The sequence below is a fragment of the Sander lucioperca genome, chromosome 21 (assembly GCF_008315115.2).
Source record: "Sander lucioperca isolate FBNREF2018 chromosome 21, SLUC_FBN_1.2, whole genome shotgun sequence".
NCBI lineage: Eukaryota > Metazoa > Chordata > Actinopteri > Perciformes > Percidae > Sander > Sander lucioperca.
In genome coordinates this window covers 20,899,917-20,922,206 of record NC_050193.1, presented here as the reverse complement: position 1 = coordinate 20,922,206, position 22,290 = coordinate 20,899,917, and the positions used below count along the sequence as shown (strand labels likewise).

Below are 22,290 nucleotides of genomic sequence, written 5' to 3'. Positions count from 1 at the left end.
TGTATTTTACATTTTACAAACTGTAGTGAGGAGAAAGGCCTCCTTGCTCTGTAGAGAGCAGTGGCCATGCCTGCAGCACCAACCTTGAGGCAGGATCGGATCCACAGCCCGATCCCCAGGACGATCATGTAGAGACTCAGAGTAATCATCAGCACTGCTGGGAGAGGGATGGAAAGCTCCCAAATAGGCAACACCTGAGGAGCAGGACATACCAAATATATAACTACATCTAACGGAGTAGAGCTGGGTACATATTAGTAGAAACATGTTCTTTCTTACCTGCATAGTCTCTTTCTACACCTTGAACTGTCACAAGGCTCACATCTCTGGGAATTCTGACAGGAGAAGAATAACAATTAAAACCATTATTATCAATTATTTAGGCTTAATACTTGGATTGTTGAGCTCAGCATATGTGAATGTTTAACTGGCAGATCCCGTTTGCTCTTGAAAAGGTCATGTGTGTTCCTGGAAAAAAAGCACGTCTTTGACTGAAAGCAATCCCTCTAAAATCCCCTTAACAATTACGTTGAGCATGTAGAGTATCTGCTTCCAAAAATATTTGTTAGTTATGCTACACTCAAATACACCTGGTTGGGAATCACTGCAAGCAGCTCTGTGAAAAAGTGATTACGTAAAAAGCCTCATGATAGATACAAGAACATCCCAGTCCCAGTACAGTCCAATCAATCAGTTAGAAATGAAAAGAGTCACAGTGGGTCTTTTGATGCTTCCTGTCCTGTCCCTGTGACTCAGCCTGACATATTCACTATTTTTGGACACTTCTGGGTCTCGTCAGAGCTTTGAAAAAGAGGCTTTTAAAAACGCTCACTTGAGAAACACGCCCAGAGATCAGTAAACCATGACGTTTGACCTTTATGATGTTGACAGTTTCTGCTGATTCCCTTTTGTTCCCAAACAATCACAACCTGAATATGGGTATGGCTCATTTCCTCTCTAAAGCCTGTTTTAGAGAGGAAAATACCTGTTTGACCAGTTTGCTGAAAGCCAGTGTTGATAGATGGAGGTCAACGGTGAATCAGCTGCATCACCTTCGGGAACTGAAACAGAAATAACTTCTGTGTGCAGGGTTGAAAGTCAGGTTCTGTCTGTCATTTTTTTTTAGGTTTGAGCTTTAGTTTTACTTTATATTTCATCACTGTTGTTTACAAACCTTTAAAGCCCCTGAACATTTTCTTTCAAATCTAGTAATTATCTTTAATATAAAAAAAACACCCTGAAGTATTATTTATTAAGAGTCAAACTGAAAGCTTATCTGCTTCATGAGGAGTGATTGCCTGTGGTTTGGTCAGACTTGAATGACAGATGCAATGTGAACAAACTAGCTGTCATGAGATTCCTTTCAATCACTGTCTGTGAGGAATTATTCCTGCAGCCAATAAACGTTCAGCGCACATGTAGCCATGTACTTATTTTATTAAGACTTCAAATATGAACTCTTTAGAAGTGTGTTTACATCAGTGATGTGTGTAAAATATGAGCTGATCGTTGAACATAAAGAACATTCAGATTCTGATTTAGTCGTTGTGTTCAAAGACCTGTGAATCAGCGTGGGAGTATTTCAATCCTGTGGTTTTTGTTAAGTCTAGTGGAGGGTGGGGCTGCTCTTTGATTTACAATTAGATTCTTCCTGTAAGTACAAGTTATACTTTTGACTTCACTGTTTATTTTCCTTATTTCTCTTTATCCTTTTGGTTATTTTTTGTTTGTGTCATAATGATTTATCTGCTCTTGTTATTCCAGTATGTCTTCTTGTTGTGTTTACACTGATTGATTTTGTCACATTGGAGAGGACTTTATGTAAGCCTTCCTCCTCTGCACATACACTAACCTTTATATGTGTACGTCTTCTGTCATGGTGTTTTAATTGTGAAATAATGAAGACTACATGTATGCCTAAACAGTTTAGTTTCTTTAATAATAATGCATGGGCGTAAATCTGATCTAACAGTAGGGGGGGGGCAATAAACATAAAATTTCTGAAGAGCAATTTTTGAAGGGGACACAAATAATACAGCCGCAATTATACTCGTAGAGGACATGTGTACACAGAGGAAAGCCTTAATACTATCATTAGTGTAGCATGGAGACTGTAGGCTACCATTATCCTTCTTTTCAGTGGTTCTCTTGATTCAATGAAAAAGCTGACTAAATTGACCAAAATATTCTTCTTTAAAACCATGTATATATTTTTAAGTTGTTTACAATCAAGCCACAAAAATACCTTAAAACATAATGACTTATTTTGAAAAAGTGTCCCCATATAAAAGAAATACAATACTTTTGTACACTTGTTAAATTAGCTGATCATAATGTAAATTAGTGAGCCACTGGTAAAGCTCATCTGCTCACCCTGACAGCCACATGAGCCACACTGTTTGCAGCAAACCTATTGATCAGCCACTTAACATCATATTGAACAAAACACAACTGTAGCTCTTCAATATACAGTCTATGATAATAACCCTAATATCAGTTCACACACATAACGTTAGGCTTATCGCCGTGGTAACGTTAGTTGTAGTGGGTGCATTTCTATCCAACAAGCTATTAAACAAGCTAGGTAACGTTACATTATATTACTAACATAGCAAACTTTTTGTAATGACTAATTCATTAATTACTCAGCATCATTTCCATTTGAGAAAAGAACAACTTCATCCGATGTTTAATGTGAATAAAACAGCCTTGAACCACCTAGGCCTACTTACTAGCTACATTCCTGTCACTACCGATGTGACTGTGAGTCGAGTGCAGATCCGATTCATAACGTACAGCAGGCAGTGGACCAAACCACTGTGAGGCAAAGGAGGGGGAACTCAAAATGTTTCTAAACTTAAAAAGCATTTTTTGGGGTTTGTATTGTTTTACTACTTACACAGATATTTTAAGTATACATCTTAATGTTATTTACAATACACAGCATGGTTTTCTTTTATTTTAAAATATAGTTGTCACTATAAGTCTTTGTTTCTATATTTGGAAAGGAAGAATTCACCATTTCTGTAATTAGATTTTGATTAGTGATCTCATATCAACCGGTTGAAATTCACACTTTGTTGTAATTGGTGATCTCATCTCAACCCGAAACCCTATTGATTTGAAATTCACACTTTGTTGTAGTTAGTAATCTTATTTCATTTCATAAACCCTTTACTATTCGTAAAAGGACGGTTTCTTTGTAAAACCCACACAATGAAATCTGGAATAAGACCAAAGTTAATATTGAAGTGGCTTTTCCAAGATGGAAAGAGCTCATAAGGATTTTAAAAGGGACGCCGAAGTTGCCTGCTTTCTTCTCAAAAGGTAATTCTGCCTATTTGTGTAAATTCAAAGTTTTATAGTTGCTACTTGCTTGACTAACTATAGCATGGAAGTGCATAACACTAGAACGACGTCTAGGATACTTTTCCTCACGTCAATGATGAAAAAGGATTGTCTACCTTGAAACATAAATGTAATCATATGTGTCGTGATTTCCCTGGTAGACAACTCACGTCATAGAGTTGTAACACAGACTAGCTACAGCTAGAACAGCTGCGTGTAAACGATGGAGATACTAAGAGCTAATTTCGGTTTCATTGACATTGTTCATACTGCTCAGAGAAATATATTAAAAACACAAACCTCTGTTGCTTCTCTCCTACGCTGTAAACATTGCCTTACACTATTAATCTCGTACAATATACAGAATAACAATAAGTGGGTATAAGTTAGCAGCAGGTTTGATATTCGGCGGATATTCGTTTTCGACTTACTCCCTATTCAGTTTCTTCAATAAAATTCCACTACATTACGAGTGTAGTATGTTGAGGACAGTTTAGGACACTGTATAAAAAAAAAATGACAATGGTATTTCTCGTTGCTACCGATTTACGAGCGAAAACAGCACTTCAATCTACGTTCCGGCTGTTGGCTGAGTTAGGGACCGTCTACAAATTACAGTGCTCAGGCTGGTGACATATAGACTTATGGGATTCTTTCAGGAAAGAAATCACCAAAAATCATCTTTTGTAATTCTGATTACTGTAGTAGTAGCCAATGGTGGTCTGCTAGTTACTACAGGTCATATTTTTGTCATATGTCACATTATAGTGAAACAGGATGGAATTAAAAGTTTAAAATATTCACCAAAAATCAACAAAGGTACATTTCCTCATTCTGATTGCTGTAGTAGTTGCCAAAGGCAGGGTGCTATGTACTACAGGTCATATTTTTGTCATATGTCACATTACAGTGAAACAAATATTCACCACAAATCAACAAAGGTACATTTCCTCATTCTGATTGCTGTAGTAGTTGCCAAAGGCAGGGTGCTACGTACTACAGGTCATATTTTTGTCATATGTCACATTACAGTGAAACAGTATGCAATTAAAAGATTAAAATATTCACCAAAAATCAACAAAAGTACATTTCCTCATTCTGATTGCTGTAGTAGTTGCCAAAGGCAGGGTGCTACGTACTACAGGTCATATTTTTGTCATATGTCACATTACAGTGAAACAGGATGGAATTAATTGTTTAAAATTCAATGAAAAGACATTTTCACATTCTGTTTGATGTAATGGGCTTGTTGCTAGGCTGCTACTTAATGTAGGTGGATTTTTTAGTGTAACAGGATGGGAATGATTATAAAAAAACACACCAAAGGCATTGTTAACAAGTCATTTTTTAATTACAGAGTAGTAAAGAAGGGTGGATGTAGGCATGGTTCTTAAACAAAAACAAAGCCCAGTGATGAATAAAAATACATGTTCTTATTCTCTTGGATGTAGTTGCCAGAGTATGTCTTATTACAGGTCAGATGACATTATCAGATCATTTATCAAAAGGAGTTGATGGAATAGACATTTTCCTGTTTTGGTTACCTCATTTCCTTGTTTGTTGAATAAGATCCCCTTAATTAGTATTTTTTTCCTCTTTCATTTTGTGGAGCTTAATTTTCTTATTCACTATACTTTTGTTATTCAACCCCTATAGGGCAATATGACCCCAAAATGATCTCACTTTGTAGAATAAACAACATAGAACAAAATCTGTCATGAATAGCCTATAGCTAAGAGACTTGTATTTCTTAACAAAACATAAATAAAAAATATAAATAACATAATATTTATAATAATAAGCGACACTTAAATAAAGATATAAATAAAGTAATAAATAATAGGCAGCAACACTTAAATAAAAATAAAAAATACTGTAATAATAAATAAGAGGCAGAAAAGATAAATAAAAATAAACATAATAAATAATATAATAATGAATCTTTCACGTTGACATTTCCTCTAACCTTGCCCCACAAAACTTTTACATCGTCACGGATTTTCTCTTTCCCAGTCTTCTATCTTCTACTACAGAACGTAATTTATTAGTAGACAATTGTGAATTGTGAATATTTTAATCTTTTAATTGCATACTGTTTCACTGTAATGTGACATATGACAAGAATATGACCTGTAGTACGTAGCACCCTGCCTTTGGCAACTACTACAGCAATCAGAATGAGGAAATGTACTTTTGTTGAATATTTTAATCTTTTAATTGCATACTGTTTCACTGTAATGTGACATATGACAAAAATATGACCTGTAGTACGTAGCACCCTGCCTTTGGCAACTACTACAGCAATCAGAATGAGGAAATGTACTTTTGTTGATTTTTGGTGAATATTTTAATCTTTTAATTGCATACTGTTTCACTGTAATGTGACATATGACAAGAATATGACCTGTAGTACGTAGCACCCTGCCTTTGGCAACTACTACAGCAATCAGAATGAGGAAATGTACTTTTGTTGAATATTTTAATCTTTTAATTGCATACTGTTTCACTGTAATGTGACATATGACAAAAATATGACCTGTAGTACGTAGCACCCTGCCTTTGGCAACTACTACAGCAATCAGAATGAGGAAATGTACTTTTGTTGATTTTTGGTGAATATGTTAATCTTTTAATTGCATACTGTTTCACTGTAATGTGACATATGACAAAAATATGACCTGTAGTACGTAGCACCCTGCCTTTGGCAACTACTACAGCAATCAGAATGAGGAAATGTACCTTTGTTGATTTGTGGTGAATATTTGTTTCACTGTAATGTGACATATGACAATAATATGACCTGTAGTACGTAGCACCCTGCCTTTGGCAACTACTACAGCAATCAGAATGAGGAAATGTACCTTTGTTGATTTGTGGTGAATATTTGTTTCACTGTAATGTGACATATGACAAAAATATGACCTGTAGTACATAGCACCCTGCCTTTGGCAACTACTACAGCAATCAGAATGAGGAAATGTACCTTTGTTGATTTTTGGTGAATATTTTAAACTTTTAATTCCATCCTGTTTCACTATAATGTGACATATGACAAAAATATGACCTGTAGTAACTAGCAGACCACCATTGGCTACTACTACAGTAATCAGAATTACAAAAGATGATTTTTGGTGATTTCTTTCCTGAAAGAATCCCATAAGTCTATATGTCACCAGCCTGAGCACTGTAATTTGTAGACGGTCCCTAACTCAGCCAACAGCCGGAACGTAGATTGAAGTGCTGTTTTCGCTCGTAAATCGGTAGCAACGAGAAATACCATTGTCATTTTTTTTTATACAGTGTCCTAAACTGTCCTCAACATACTACACTCGTAATGTAGTGGAATTTTATTGAAGAAACTGAATAGGGAGTAAGTCGAAAACGAATATCCGCCGAATATCAAACCTGCTGCTAACTTATACCCGCTATAACAATAGCACTGATATTTTACTAACATTAGCTTGCATATGTTTGGGAACCTGATAGCTGATGTTAGCAATGAAATGGTACCACAATAATGTAAAACTATTATTACACTGGAAGGAACACTCACAGACGAAGTCGTACTTCTTGAAATAATACGGCCGTAGGATATAAAACACGCTCGGAATGGGAGGGGCTAGAAAGTAATGTTCAGTTGGTTGTCACATACAATTTCACCACTAGATGGGAGAAATTCTTACACAAGGTAGCTTAAAAACATATGATGAACAAATAAAATATGATGCATTTTATAAATGAAACATTAAACAGGTTTAAAATCAGTTCAAATTAGCTCCACCTTGGCCATCTTTTTTAATGCTATTTCAATCAGGAGAGACTTTGTTTGCAGATATGCAAAAGATTTATTGTACAAATGCATAATAAAATGTGCAGAGTCTTTGGAGATTAGACTCTATCGTTGTAATAAAATTATATAATAGTACTTTTGTATTTGAATGCAGGACCTTTACTTGTAACAGAGTATTTCTACAATGTGGTACTGGTAGTACTACTTCTACTTAAATAAAAAGATCAGGGCATTTCTGCCACTACTGTGTAAATCTGACACAAATAAAACCAAACATGATGTTGTTGATTATCAAGTTTTAGTGGATGTTTAACCCCAATGTGTCCTTCCTGTCGACCATGAATTTGTTGTCCTTCCGGGTCAAAATTGAAATGATTTTCAGGAGATATTCCACATTATGTAATTAAACTTCATAGGTGCCAATAATGGTGAGCAGGACTGTATGTGAACACACCTGGAAGGTGTAAAAACTAAAGGTAAGACAGGAGGTCTGTGGGCCATCACCGAGTGTCACAATCAACCTGTGCGGAGATACAGGAATGTTGCCAAGTGAGATGCACTGCATGACCCACGCCCTGCGGCCTGTTGCCTGCACTCAGTATTGTTCCTGTCTTCAACATGTCTGGGGGGGGGGGTATAAAAAGTCAGTAAAATGCAGTTAAAGTATCAGCAGTAAAAGTACAGAAGTTTTCTCGGTGCCATGTAGTAAAAGTACATGTAGTGCAGTGAAGTGTCTCTGTCTGTGACTGATATCTGATTCTATGTGACATTATTAGATATGAATACTGAAGCATCAACAAGAGAGCAGCATGTTACTGTTGTAGCTGCTCCAGGTGGAGCTACTTTAAAAACTTTATCTACAGTTAGATGGTCCAGTGGTTCCCAACCTAGGGCTCGGGCCCCTCTAAAGAATCATCAGACAAATCTGAGGAGTCGTCCGATGATTAATGGAAGAGAAGAAGAAGAAGAAACTAAGATCTGATAGACAAATCTGTTTTCACTTTCTGGACTTTTCTCCAATCTTTGATTCTTTTTGTAAAATGTGAAATATATAAATATGAAATGAAATGGGAGAAGATTATAAGAGCTCACAAGTCAGAACGTTTCATTTGTAACAATTCATTACATTTTATACATTTATTTTTTATGTTTTTAGTTACTACATATGCGAAATAAATGTAAAAAAAAACATTCCTGTGAATGTACAAGTGGACTAGAACTATAACGTGGCATTAAATAAAAATACATAATAAGAACAGTACTTGTGTGAATGTAGTTACTGTACTGTATGTAATGTTTGATATCCGGTTAAACAGGTGGTTTGCGGTGAGGGGTTGGGCGAGTCTTTTGACAGGTAATGTTTGTGTTACTGTATGGGAGGTATAGAGAGAGAGGGGAAGGGTTAAGGGCACAAGAAGATTATTTAATGCCGGAGCAGATCTGATGGCATGTACTTACAGTTATGGCTCTCTACAAGGTGATCTTTGTGGTGGCTCTGCTGACTCTCCTGACACACGGTAAGGACCCTCCTCACTGCACACACCTGAACCAATCATGTTTGAGATCTCCTGAGTGGAAGCACACTGAGGAGGAAGTCAAATATTGTAATGAATTTAATTAGTTGAAGTTAGTAAGTAGTGAAGTAAAACGAGCGTAAGTCCTGTATTCAAAATATTACTTTTGTAGTAACTAAAAAGTACTTGGGGATCAAAAACCCACCAACTCTGTGATCCTGTCACACTGAGTGCACGTTAATGATTCAAAGTATGCATGAATAAAAGGCATGGCAAGTTTATCTATACAGCACATTTCTGACACACAGGCAAGCACGAGGTGCTTTATTATATAACTAAATAGGACCATTTATAAAATAAAATCAGTAGAAACATGGTAGATTAAAAGAATTTAAGAAGTGCAAAAGATGTAAAATGTATGAAAGTGATCAAATTTAGGAGTGTCCAGGTCAAGTAAATTCTCTAAAACGCTTTTAAAGTCCAAAAGTTATCGTGTCTGTTTATGACGTTTCTAGGAGGTCAAAACAACCAAAGAAATGAATCTGTTATAAAGTCATAAAAACTGACACAGCCTCACAGTATCATCATAGAAATCATGGATTTAACGGGTAGTCTTTTTACTTTATACAATTTTCTTTGAGGTCTGTCTTTAAATTCACATGCATTTTGATAATTCAATTCTATGTTTAGTGTAAAAAAAGTGTTTCAGCAGTTTAAAGATGGAAGACTGTGTAATGTGAGTATAATTTAGTCCACATCACGCCTGTGAATTATCTGTTGACTGACAGACCATCTTGATGAAGCAGATGAGACACGTATTTCATGCTCTTTCAATAGATTTGAATACGTTTTAAGTTGTTGCAGAGCAGAGATTTTAACGCCTGCCGTATGCTCTTGTGACCTACTCGATTTGACAGACAATTTCTTTTCTGCCAAAGACAACTGACCTGTTTGATCGATTACAGCATCACGTAGTTTCTTTCATCACTGCTCAGAGGAATGTGTGCTGCAGGGTTTCAGGGTACACACGTTAAGTCCCTGATTGCAACACTTTTACTGAGGAAAAGAAGAACATCTGTGTTAGTCATCCATCACAGCAAATGCTTTATGTATGTAGGAAAGATGTGATTTAGTGATACGTTCACTTACTGTTGAAGTGTAGGCCATCATCATGGTTATTTATAATTTATATTATACAATTATTTTTCATGTGTAAAATGAGTTGAGTGCCCCTTTAACTTCTACTGCTGGGATGTTTTATCAAAGCATCCTTGGAGACTGGAGAAATAACAGTAGTAGTGGTAATATGATGAGCAGCAGTAACTGCAGTAGAAGTATAAGCATACAGCATCATTTTGGGATTGTCGTGTTGTAAACTGTCAGTCAGTGATCATCAGATGTCTGTCGGTGCAGACACAGTCAATAAACATTCACCCCTTGTCTGTCATCACACAATGTGGCAGTTGCACAAATAAAAAGACATGATTTGAGAGAAAAATGTCCCCTGTCTGTCAAACCAGTTTGATGGGACAGCAGACAGCACAGAACACTGCTAATCTGTTACTTTAAAACAAGACAGTATGTAAAACATGAGGCTGTTGGAAGAGAAAGACATGCACTGTATGTCAACACCACTCACTCATAACTCAACAGCATACTTAGCGTTTGTCTTATGCTATCAATACTTTTGACATACTTTTTAAAATTGTTAACACTATAAGTGTTGTCATGTTTACATATTTCCAATGATAGGGTTAGAGACAGTTCATTATGTAAGATTAAGACTGAGTGGGGGTTGTTTTTTTTACCCCACAATGAACTTTAATTTTATAAGGTACAGTAAAACTTATTGCACATATAAAAAAACACATAAAAAGTTTCATATGAATGAGATATACAGTATATATATATATATATGAAAATGAACGATAACATTTAGATATTGAATAAAATAAATAAATAATCAAATCAAGATCAACACGTGATGCAAGAGAAAAAAATAATAAAAGTAAGGTTGTCTTGTGAGTCCCACAAACTTTATGGAAGCAATACTGAATGGGTGAGTGCCCCTTTAAGTACTCTGACAGTTTTTAGTCAACGAAAAATAAATCATTTCCACATAGTTCACATTCATAAAAAATCAAATAAAAGTTTGCCTGTGTTAAAGTATCAGTGGTTATCTCTTCTATCATGTATAATCACAGTACCAAAAGCAAATGAAAGACGTCTTCACGACGAAGAAAAAATATTTATTTGAATGACTTGGGTTATAATTTTTTATTTCTATGGTTACAAATGATCACATTAGGCATCAGTAAATATAAATATGTTTTAAATGTGATTTTGTATTTGTTCCCTATTTTTCAGAGTCTCACTCACAACTAAATGGTAAGTCAGTTTTATGCACACTTCTTTACTTTCACCTGGCTGTCAACATGTTGGCCTTTAGTTGTTTTGTTTATATCTTCATGGTCGTTAGTATTTGCTGTCAAACCCAGTAAAAGCAATGAAATGTGTAGAAATTGAAATAAGAATAGTTTCTCCTCTGTTACTTAGGACTGTTAGATTAGAAACACCTGAGAGCATCCCAGGATCATAATCCTCAACCAACAGTTAAAGTTTATAATCCCAGCAGTGCTCAGTGGTAATCCAGGGAGAGGGGAGTATTGCTCACTGTGTTCTTATTGTCTGTCTCTCTGCAGTGTGCGGTATAAGTCCGCTCAACACCAGGATTGTTGGAGGACAGAAGGCCCCTCCAGGTAACTGGCCCTGGCAAGCCAGCCTGCAAACATCTGGGAGACACTTCTGTGGAGGATCCCTCATTAACAGTCAATGGGTGCTGACTGCTGCTCACTGCTTCTCAAGGTAAGCACTAAGGGGCAGATTCTCTTAGGCGGTGGTTTCTGTGTTTGCTTAACTGCTTTACTCTTAACTTCTTTGCACTGTTTTGTTTCTCTTTAGCATCCCAGCCAGACTGACTGTGTCTCTGGGTCTCCAGAGTCTACAGGGATCCAACCCCAATGGGGTGTCTCGGACGGTAACAAAGGTCATCAAACATCCTAAGTATAACTCCAGAACTAATGACAACGACATCTGCCTCCTGCAGCTCTCCCTACCGGTGACTTTCACAAAATTCATTGTTCCTGTCTGCCTGGCAGCTCCAGGCAGCACCTTCTTCAGCGGCGTTAGCTCCTGGGTGACCGGCTGGGGCACCATTGCATCCGGAGGTGGGTCAGAAAGCAGCTAGGTTACATTTATTTCTTTCAATACAACGGTGACAACAACTGAGTTTACTCAGACATTTAAATGCAAAAATGAGTACCACCTTCCTTTACCCATAGAGCAACAAAACAGAGTTTTAGAAATATCTTTAAGTTTAAAAATATTTTATAAAACACCCCACGATACAAAAGAAAAAATGCTGTAAAGAGCCTCTGCAGTAAATAGTTTGTTCTGGTGATGGTGCTAGAGGAAAGGTCAACTTACCTGTGGAGTTTTCTTGGTTAAATTTAAAAGTTAAGTTTCTCACCAAATCACACTGTGTGTCCTTTAGGTCTAACAAAGTGTTGATTGTGTTATCTTCATAAAAACAAACAAGCCGATTTTGAAAAAAACATTTCAAATTGTTTTCATCCATGTTCGGTTGCAATCCGTCTTCTTCTTCATTGTCTTTGTTGGTGCACGTAGCTACACTTGGCTCCTTGTAAAAACATAGTGTTACTAGTGGTCAAATATTCCCAGATAGATTTTCAAATTCACTTAGAAATTAGAGGGGTGTGAGAGGAAACGCTCAGTGGTCAGCTGAAAAATTAGGATTTATCCTCTTGGGAACATAAATATTTACAGCATATTTAATGGAAATCTTCAATAGGTGATGTAAACAGCTTTAAGATTATTTTTTTTCGTCCCTGTCTATGATCTGTCAATTTGAGAGGGTTTCAGTTCTTTGTTTTGAAGTTGTAGTGGACCTGTCCTTTGGTTTGACTTTGTTGAACTTTAGCTCCTGATTGTACCTTTAATGGGCAAAGACATGGTGCTTTAGATTCATAGACCTAATGATGTAGTAAGCAAACACTTTATTTACTGTATTTGTTTCTCTTTAGTTCCCCTTCCTCCCCCAGGAAACCTAATGGAGGTGAATGTGCCAATCGTGGGGAACAGACAGTGTAACTGTAACTATGGTGTGGGCTCAATCACAAACAACATGATCTGCGCCGGGTTACGTGCTGGAGGGAAGGACTCCTGTCAGGTAAACATCTTTACGCCTGTGTTGGTGTCAGATTTAATCTCCTGCAAAGATTTCTCTCCTAAATGTTTCTCTTCTTAAAGGGAGATTCAGGTGGTCCGCTGGTGAGCAAGCAGGGCAGCCGCTGGATCCTGGGGGGAATCGTAAGTTTTGGAAATGGTTGTGCCAGGCCTAATTTCCCAGGAGTCTACACCAGAGTGTCCCAATATCAGTCCTGGATCAACAGCCAGATCACCAGCAGCAAGCCGGGCTTTGTTACCTTCACGTCCACTGGAACTAACAGTGACCTCAGCATCCGCTGTCCTGGCCTGCCGTGATTATTTGTCATTGACATAAAGTGTCAACCTAAACTGACACAGAGGAGGATGCATTTATGATTACTTTGCAGATAGATTCAAACTAACTTTATGTCAGGGAAGGCTTTAACACATGCAATGAAATGAAATTTGGAGGCCTGAGGAACACAGTCACTTTGATCAGCTTGTCCATCATCTACCTCAGAGAGCTACTGTACCATTTTGTTTATATCTATCTGAAGCAGTTTATGTACACAAACTGTATTTTCTTCTTTAAATGGATATTTCTTTGGTTTGAACGCTTAATGCCAATTGTGTCCTTTCTGTTCGCTTGATTCTGTGGCATTTTCCTTTATGCTGTGAGCAAAAAATTAAATGAAATTAAAAATGAAGGTAAACTCATTTCATTATTAGTTTTTTAGTTAGAATATTTTACTACCAAAAAAAGAGACAGCATGAATTTCCGTCAAATAATGTGACGTTAGTTTTCTGAAGTGTGGTAGTGAAAAAATGTTTCGGAGTTGACTCCTAAAACAAAAGATTGAAACATTATGGCCATTCCTACACAGTTCTCCAACTATGTATTTTGTATGTATATATATATGTGAGACTTTACACCTGGCCCTAACTAGTGGGCGGCTGTGGCTGTGGTAGAGTGGTTGTTTACCAATGAGAAAGTCTGTGGTTCGATCCCTGGACAAGTCCTGCAGTTCCATGTCACTGACCCCCAAATTGTTCTCAATGCTGCGCCATCAGTGTGTGAATGTTTATCTGGCAGTCACTTTGGATAAAGCCTTTTAAAAAGTATAACGCTTCCTAAATCAGAAATAATAAACAGCACAGTGACAGGACCTCTAAACTATTGAGCAGGACAGTTGACAACATCAGGGAAAATAAGATTCTCTATAATTATTCTAATGTTTTCTAGTCATGGTAACTTCAAGGTAATCACAACCCCACAGAGAGAGAGTAGTTATGGGACTGATAAAGGCTGAGCTCAAGTGGCCAAAAACCAATTAGATGGATCCATTTTTAAAATATTTCAGAATAAAACAAAAAAAACAGAATGTATAAAATAACAGCACAAAGCTACTTTAGTAGTACTTACAACATTTTCTAACATTAAATCTCTAAGTCTGGTGATATTCTATATTTTATTCAAGTCACCAAATTCTATGAAATGACCCAAACTAACAATGAATTGATGCTACCACACATACACAGTTCTGCTGCCACAAATGCTCACTAGAGCACCAAATGAAGATTAAACCACCGCTGAAAATATTCCCCAAAAAATGCACTCTTCCTTCCTGTTTGTTTGATAAAAACAACAGTTACCAGCTGTTTCAGGAGATTACTGATGAAAGTACTGAAAGATATCCACACATTAGCTTTAACCTAATGAACTCCAAACTCAAAATATGCAATTCAAAAGGTATTTCAGCAACATCTACACAACCAGGTCAACAATTCTGTATTTCATCAAAAGTAAAAGATATAAAAAAGTCCTCTCGAATTCCAAATTAAGTGTTAAACAACAGATAGTGTCAGTTAAGACATTTCTATTTTATTATTAGATTATAAAGTACAGAAGTATCAACATGTATAATATTATTATAATATCATCATATAGTATCATATGATATGGTTTTATAGCAGATATCTAATGTTTTAAAATCAACATTAGATATTTAAATTCAATGAGCAAAACCGTTTTTATTTACATTTTTGCATCAATGTGATGAAGTACCTTGATTTATCAGGTATTTCATTTATCAAAAAACAGACCTTTACTGTCTGGTTGTTCCATCCATTAACTCCATTCATTTTACAGAAAATGAAGATGCTGAGCATAAATCGCAGTCTTCCCCAACACTCTTTTTCCTGTTATTTCTCCACTGTAAACTCTCTAATAAAAGACAAACAATTAAAAAACATTTTTCAAAGAACTCAAAAACTAAAGTACTTGTGGTCGCTCAGTTGACATTGGTGCACCTCGATCCTCGTCTTCTACTTGATCCGGATCTCGAAGCAGAGGCAGTTGCAGGAGTCACACTCCGGAGGCTGACAGGTGCAGGCACAGTCCCATTTGGCACACTGTGTGAAAACATATCAGACACAAGAGTTCACTAAAATGATGTATTTAAACTTTCTATGGTGAGCTTTTTGGCAAGGAGCACTTAGAAAACACTTTACATTCTGACAACAGACTATGAGCTCCGTCCCCAGTGTTGTGTGATTGAATATGTCAGAGAGTTGGTGATAGCATAATGTTGGCTATTTATCATTAACGATTAGCAGAAGAACTTCAGCCATGTTTATGATACAGTGACAAGCTTAAACTCAGATATCCAGTTTTCTCCTGCGCACACTACAATGTGAGACTGAGTCTGTGGAATAGTGTTTTTTGCTTATGAAGGTTAATAAGGGAAATGACCCGGAAGTGTCTTAGATCCCTTTCACACCAATGGCTCCATCAGGGTTATACCCAGGTGGACTGTGTGTTTAAATGGGGTAACCCTCCTCGATCTACTCTGCTTCACGATCCAGGTCGCCAGGTGGGTTTGATCAGGGTAGATTAAGGTCGATTTCAATGTGAATTGCGCACGACCTGGGCTCGCTAACAGCTGGGGCGGGACAAATTATGTGATTGGTTGGAAATGACAGTGGGGCAGTCGTCACAGGTCGCTGCCTATGTTCGCCGTACACGTGTTGAAAAAACAACAAGATAAATTTTGTACATTCGGCACAAAATCATCTGAGAAGTGTTTGATGGTTTTTTATCTGTGCTTTAGAATGTAATCACTGCGAAACAATCAGAAAGTAAGCTTATAGCTACTAAAACATTAGTTCTGCTGGCTAGGACTGGAGTGTGTGTTATAGCTGTCCTGTTCACTGAATATGACGTGTAAAGCCCCGCCCATTTCTAGCACTTAACGTAAATGTTATGCATTGCTCCCGGGTTGACCCAGGTGATCTCTGAATTGTAATGACCAGGGATATACCCATGTAGATTGGCTTGGTTTGAAGTTCCAAAAGGAGGGTTGAACCCTGATCAGACAACCCTAGCCCAACCCTGGTAGGTGGTGTGAAAGAGGTGTGGCAAGAAAGAAAGAAGTGGCAGCCATGATTAGAGCTGGTGGAACTCTCTAAATGCTCAGGAAAAGTCCTTCAATACTGCTTTTCTCCTCTCCTTTAACATAGGGTACACTCGACCATCCTTTACCAAAGGAAAGGAGATAATGCCGTCCCACAATTCCTTGCGGCAGCAACATTTAAAGCAACGCACCATTTGGCCGTTCACAAAAACAAATTATATGCTTATTGCGTTCATTTAAAATTATTTTCATACAATCATACTAATTAGGATTCATGGGGATAAGTATGAGTGGACAAGAGGGTGAGTGTGAGCAACATTCTCAGCAACCATTTCCTTTTACTTTTGTGACTGGTAGCCTATATTCCTTATTCTATTTCAATTCCAACACACAGGCCAAAGTATCTAAGACGCTTTATGTAGTCCATTTTCTGAACATCGTAGTTTCACCCAACAGACCCACGTCAATAACATCCGCCATTGCATAATTACGTAGCTGAGTGTAAGTGCAGTTGGATTCTCTGAGCACCGTGTTGTCTTTCCCTAAGACCTAATGAACTGTTCTTCATATCTTTCCTTCACCTCATGACGCTTTCTATCGAGGTCAAGGAAAAAAATCTTTAGAAAAAGACATAGGACATTATTTTTTGACTATTCGACCGCAGCATAAGTGTTTTTGCAGACCCATTTTAGGTAGAAACCACTGGCTTAGTGCGGATGAAAAGACCAAAATGGAGAGAAAAGGATAGATTTTCAAATATATACACAAAATTGGTTTCAAGTCTTCTTTGCAAGTCATTGGGACAAAGAAAAATGTCCTGTCCTGGCAGGCAAGTAAGTTCTTTTCTATTCTAAAAGGATTTTTCTCACAAACTAAACCAATATCTGACTTTGATGCTTTGAAAACTAGTCATGTCAAGTCCATTTTATTTATATAGCTCAATATCACAGTGGGTTTCCAATCTGACCAGAAGCCTGCTCAGAGAGAAAGTGAACCTGATTTAACAACATATAGATGGTTGAGAAAAGGGCTCTTGAGTATCCACTTATCTCAGTAATGGTGTGGAGTGTTTGAAGGCTACTTACAGAAGGAGAAGGGCATGAAACGGCCCGACATGAGCGCACGGTTGGCAGGCGACAGTCACACATTTCCGCAAATCTGAAGCACTGGTCACATACGGAAATGTTTGGACAGCAGTCACAACACTCTGAAGAACAACGGTCCTTTTGAAGAGAAAACAGAGAAAAATTTGCATTACTCTCCACGCTGACGTTTCTGTACTTTTTACTTGTGTGTGTTACAGTGATAGAGTATATATATATATATATATATAGTGATACAGTGGAACATAAACCTAACTAATAAACCACACATTAGTATTTCCGTTTAATCCAAAGAAATAAAATTCAATATACTAATTAAAACATGTTCAGCTACTGTATTAACTAGTTCAAGGTTCCATCATTAGTCTTGATCTTTTATATGCAAACTGGAGGAATTGAAGATGGTCAAAAAAAGATGACGCCAAATGCTTCACAACAACTCTCTTTGTAATTTCTACATGAATAGGTAAGTGAAGAGGTTTTTTATTATATCTAAAGAAGAAAATCTGCTCTATTCCAGGTACACTGTAGAAAAGTGTTTTCACACTGGCATAATGTAAAATACTGTTTTTAAGAGGGACCAGATCAAAATATGATTTCTTATTACACAGAAATAACCGCTCCCTTCAGTCATCACTGAGTTTGTAGAAATGTACAAAATGTTAGATTAGGTGTACCATATTATATGTAGACGTCGACCGATTCATCGGTTTTGCCGATCGTTATCGGCAAAAATCCATACCGATGGTTGCGTCCGTTGCTGGAGCGGCTGAGAAGCGCGCGCTGTCATTCATTACACAGTACGCGAGAGCTGAGAAGGGTCTGCTGGCATCATGCATTACAATAGGCCTCTAGAGGCGAAATAAAAACTATCACTGATGCCTCGTGCTGTTTATTTTCGACACGTGTTACTGCACGCTGCACAGAGAGCACATGCTGTGCGGAGAAGGCTGACATCAGATGCGCGTTTAAAGCATCGACAGCAAAAAGGTATGTATACAGTACATATTAATTTGTTGAATAGATGCTGCATTAGTAGAGAAAGAACAGCACAACAGTATATTTGTTTGCTTTCGAGGCTGAGATGACGCTAAACATTAGTAGTAGGCTAACTTACCTCAAGCGGTTAAAACACTGACCAAAATAAACGCAAGTCTGACCCAAATGTCAGAATCAGAACCCTAAAGGCTCGTCCACGATCCCAAACGGCACCTCTGATTCATATTTAGATCATTTAATAACAGTTAAACGTAGAGACTTACTGATTGCTGCAGCTAAAAGCTAAGGAGTTAGCCGTCACGGGGGTGTCTTTGGTGTCTTTCTAGCCTTTACAGGTGATTTTCTATCCAGCCTGGAACTTGTTCCTTTTTTCGGGGTTGTTGAGCATTAAATCCAAACTGTTACATCCAAGATTTATCCACTTGATGTCCATAATTCATCACGTTTTCGGTCATTTCTGCCGCTAACTCCGTGCTACCCATAGACAGTAGGTGCTACCGACAAGGGGATCTCCCATGATGCCTTTGTTTATGTTTTCAACCAATGGGAAGGCAGGTCCGTCACACATTACGCCTTATATGGGCATCCAAGCGAGAACAAATATATATATAGTATAAAGTGGGAAAGATAGATCCCTCCAGGTCAGAGATCGTCTGTTACCGTTCTAAACCGTTCTACAGAGAAGAATGGCGTCACTGTTTTGAGATTGTTTGTCCTTTATATGAATTATAATGCTCATTATGTTTATTTTTGCACTGGATGACTCCAAATATGTAGGAGAACTGTTTTAGACAACACACATGCTTGTGTAGCATTGCTGTGGGTGTAATATCAATAAATATGACATTATTATTTTGATTATTGGCAAAAGCGTCTGGACTTTTTTTGAAACAATGTATGTATTTTGTCAACTGTATAAGTTATAAATACTATCGGTCGATTAATCGGTTATCGGCAAATACGGCCCAACCTAGCTATCGGTATCGGTAAAATCCACCATCGGTCGACCTCTAATTATATGTCGCACACTTGGGCTAATTATAGCATTTGTATAATGATTGTGATAGAATAACATTTTGTTTTTGGAAAAATAAGACAATCACACCCTAAGAAAAAAACTTGAATAACCTCAGTCAACTTTCCTGGAGTAGTGCAAGCCCAGAAAATTGAAGGAAAAAAATGAATAGATTTGTCCTAGGAAGGCATGGTTTGTCTGGTTTCTAACACCAGGGGGAGCCACAGAGTTGTCACATTCTCCACATGGTGACTTGAGTTTAGTGTTGATAGGTCAAGGTTTACTTTCCTATTCATCTCCCTCTTCATCCGTGCTACAATATTTAGTGCAAGTTCCAGTAAACAGCACATTTGATGTATTTTACATTTTACAAACTGTAGTGAGGAGAAAGGCCTCCTTGCTCTGTAGAGAGCAGTGGCCGTGCCTGCAGCACCAACCTTGAGGCAGGATCGGATCCACAGCCCGATCCCCAGGACGATCATGTAGAGACTCAGAGTAATCATCAGCACTGCTGGGAGAGGGATGGAAAGCTCCCAAATAGGCAACACCTGAGGAGCAGGACATACCAAATATATAACTACATCTAACGGAGTAGAGCTGGGTACATATTAGTAGAAACATGTTCTTTCTTACCTGCATTGTCTCTTTCTAAGAAGACACCTTCAACTGTCACAAGGCTCACATCTCTGGGAATTCTGACAGAAGAAGAATAACAATTAAAACCATTATCATCAATTATTTAGGCTTTCCAAATGCCTCTATTTATTTTCCTCTATCTTAAAATGGTATATTTGGTATAGCCAGTAGCGGAAAAAAAAAAACCACTTACTTAGGTACTGCACTCAAGTACAATTATGAGCTACATGTATCTCCATTTTGACCTACTGCATTGTACTTTTTAAAACATTTATTTGTTTATTTATTTAACACTCTTAAAATATGCACAATCAGTACTTCTACTTTTGATATTGTAAGTACACTTTGCTGATAATAGGCTACTTCTGTACTTTTCCCTTTATAAAATTTTGAATGCAGAATTTTCAATTGTGAATTGATTTCATATGGTTGTATTCATACTTTTAATTAAGAAGTAATAAGTAAGTTAAATACATTTTCTACCACTGAGTATAGTGTGTAAAGTCTATTTACAAGTACTATATGCCATAGAATAGGGAATGTATATTAGTAGAATAGTGGAATGTATATTTAAGAAAGTACTGTACTTACTTACTGTACAAATTCAAGGTACTTGTACTTTACTCAAGTATTTTCATTTTATGCAACTTTATACTTCTACTCTACAAGCTCTCAGAGATAAATATAGTACTTTTTACTCCACCACATTTAACTGACAGCTTTAGTTACTTTTCAGATGACAGTTTTTCGGCCCCTTCCTGTCTAGTGTATTATACTTTAATACATTAACTTAAGTAGCATTTTCAATGCAGGACTTTTTCTTGTAACAGTGTTGTATTACCAGTAAGATCTGAATACTTCTTACACTGATAAAGGTAAAGACGGCCAGGGAACATTTGAATGTACAATGAATACGTACGCTTATTTTACATTTTGCTGATACATACTTTTACTTAAGTAAGATTTTGAATGCAGGTCTTTTACTTATTGTGGAATATTTTCACAGTGTTAGTACTTTTACTTCAGTAAAGGATCAGCATAACGTTACTTCTTTCACCACTGCTAAGCACTAAAGTAAGTCATTTTCTTCTTTAGATAACTTCTTGCAACTAGGGTAAGGAAATTAAAGGTTGATATCTGGTCCCGTGATGGAAAAGTACTAATGTATTTGAGAAAGGTAGAAATAGCAAAATGCAAACGAATACTGCTTCCAAAATACTTAGGTTAACGTTAACTAGCTAGCTATGTAAAAGTACACAAGTAACTAGCTACAGTTAAACTATATTAATGTCAGCAGTTAAATTGACTTAAGTAACGTTACCAAACGTATTTGTAGTGAGGAATTGTCCCTTGCAGTGCTAAGTAAGATAAAAATACAGAAAATGACATAAAGTTAGATTAGCTAATATGTAACGTTAGCTAACAGCTAGCTAACGTTAACAACACGTTAACAAAGAATAACTGGTTACCGTTACAGGGCAGCTAACAGTGTTAACATCTTATCGTTCTGATGGGTCCAGTATTTTCATGAATGCGTCTTGTGTAATCAATACAGCGTAAAGCGTTGGTTTATTTGAAGTAAAGTCACATGTTCCAGTTCGTTAATTGTATAAAAAGAGCAGATTCTGCCGCCTGCATAAACAAACGAGATTATCTGTGGCGGTAGCTGCGTTGCCATGGAGTCAGAAGGGTCCCTTGAAGGGACAAAATACGTGCACGGAAGCGCGAACGGGATAATAAAGTTCTTGATGTTATACTTTCACATTTACTGAAGTACTGTACTTAAGTACAACATCGAGGTACTTTAATTATTTTCATTTTTGCTACTTTATACTGCTATTCCACTACATCTCAGACGGAAATATAGTACTTTTTACTGCACGTTACAGTAACGTTTCATCTATTCAATTACTTTGCAGATGGAAAAAATATGGAAATGAGTCTCGAGACTTAAAGTGATATCCTGATGATTATTAATACTGTATTTTGTGCACTGTTTTTTTAATTTATCAAATCAAAATCAAACCAAATCACACATTAATGGTATGTAATATAATCAACAAATACATTATGATATATTATAGGTTAAGATAAGACTTTAATAAAGACTCTTTATTGATACCTGGAGTAGATCCACAAGCTACCCAGCAGTATATAAAGTAATTAATGAGCTCCACATTTAGCTGCTGTAATATTAAAGTGATAAACACTTAATCCATCAATAATTAAATAATAGGATATGTAT

At 37.0% G+C, this 22,290-nt stretch overlaps 3 protein-coding genes across 7 annotated transcripts in view; 2 read left to right on the top strand and 1 right to left on the bottom strand.

Annotated features, from left to right (window-relative positions):
- Positions 1-22,290, top strand: part of LOC116063753 (polyserase-2-like) — a gene marked incomplete at its 5' end in the record, with an annotated part of 115,617 nt that overhangs the window by 13,333 nt on the left and 79,994 nt on the right. The gene's annotated exons all lie outside the window — the stretch shown is intronic.
- The window catches only part of LOC116063780 (mucin-2-like), a 126,162-nt gene continuing 112,457 nt past the window's right edge, over positions 8,586-22,290 (top strand). Inside the window, exons 1-5 of the mRNA XM_035996512.1 lie at positions 8,586-8,655; positions 11,020-11,040; positions 11,355-11,517; positions 11,614-11,879; positions 12,756-12,901. Coding sequence (XP_035852405.1) covers positions 8,601-8,655; positions 11,020-11,040; positions 11,355-11,517; positions 11,614-11,879; positions 12,756-12,901 — 651 coding nt within the window. The 5' untranslated portion in view covers positions 8,586-8,600. The remainder of the gene's footprint in view (positions 8,656-11,019; positions 11,041-11,354; positions 11,518-11,613; positions 11,880-12,755; positions 12,902-22,290) is intronic.
- si:ch211-198p11.6 (guanine nucleotide-binding protein subunit gamma 3) lies at positions 14,946-21,769 on the bottom strand. 5 transcript variants are annotated; one of them, XM_031318766.2, is made up of 5 exons: positions 21,367-21,769; positions 20,043-20,104; positions 19,847-19,957; positions 17,378-17,515; positions 14,946-15,291 (listed from the first exon to the last, which is right to left on the bottom strand). In XM_031318766.2, exons 2-5 carry the CDS (start codon positions 20,046-20,048, stop codon positions 15,205-15,207), a joined length of 342 nt encoding a protein of 113 aa, XP_031174626.1. In that variant the 5' UTR covers positions 20,049-20,104; positions 21,367-21,769; the 3' UTR covers positions 14,946-15,204. The 5 variants fall into 5 exon arrangements, with proteins under 5 accessions (XP_031174626.1, XP_035852461.1, XP_031174625.1 ...); XM_035996568.1 differs by having other exon boundaries at positions 20,043-20,095; XM_031318765.2 differs by having other exon boundaries at positions 21,515-21,769.

Excerpts from the sequence above, each read along its gene's own strand:
- si:ch211-198p11.6 (XM_031318766.2), bottom strand. Across the intron at positions 17,516-19,846 it reads GGATCCGATCCTGCCTCAAG|GACCGTTGTTCTTCAGAGTG; the intron begins GTTGGTGCTGCA and ends TCTCTTCAAAAG. Across the intron at positions 15,292-17,377 it reads TTTCATGCCCTTCTCCTTCT|TGTGCCAAATGGGACTGTGC; the intron begins GTAAGTAGCCTT and ends GTTTTCACACAG.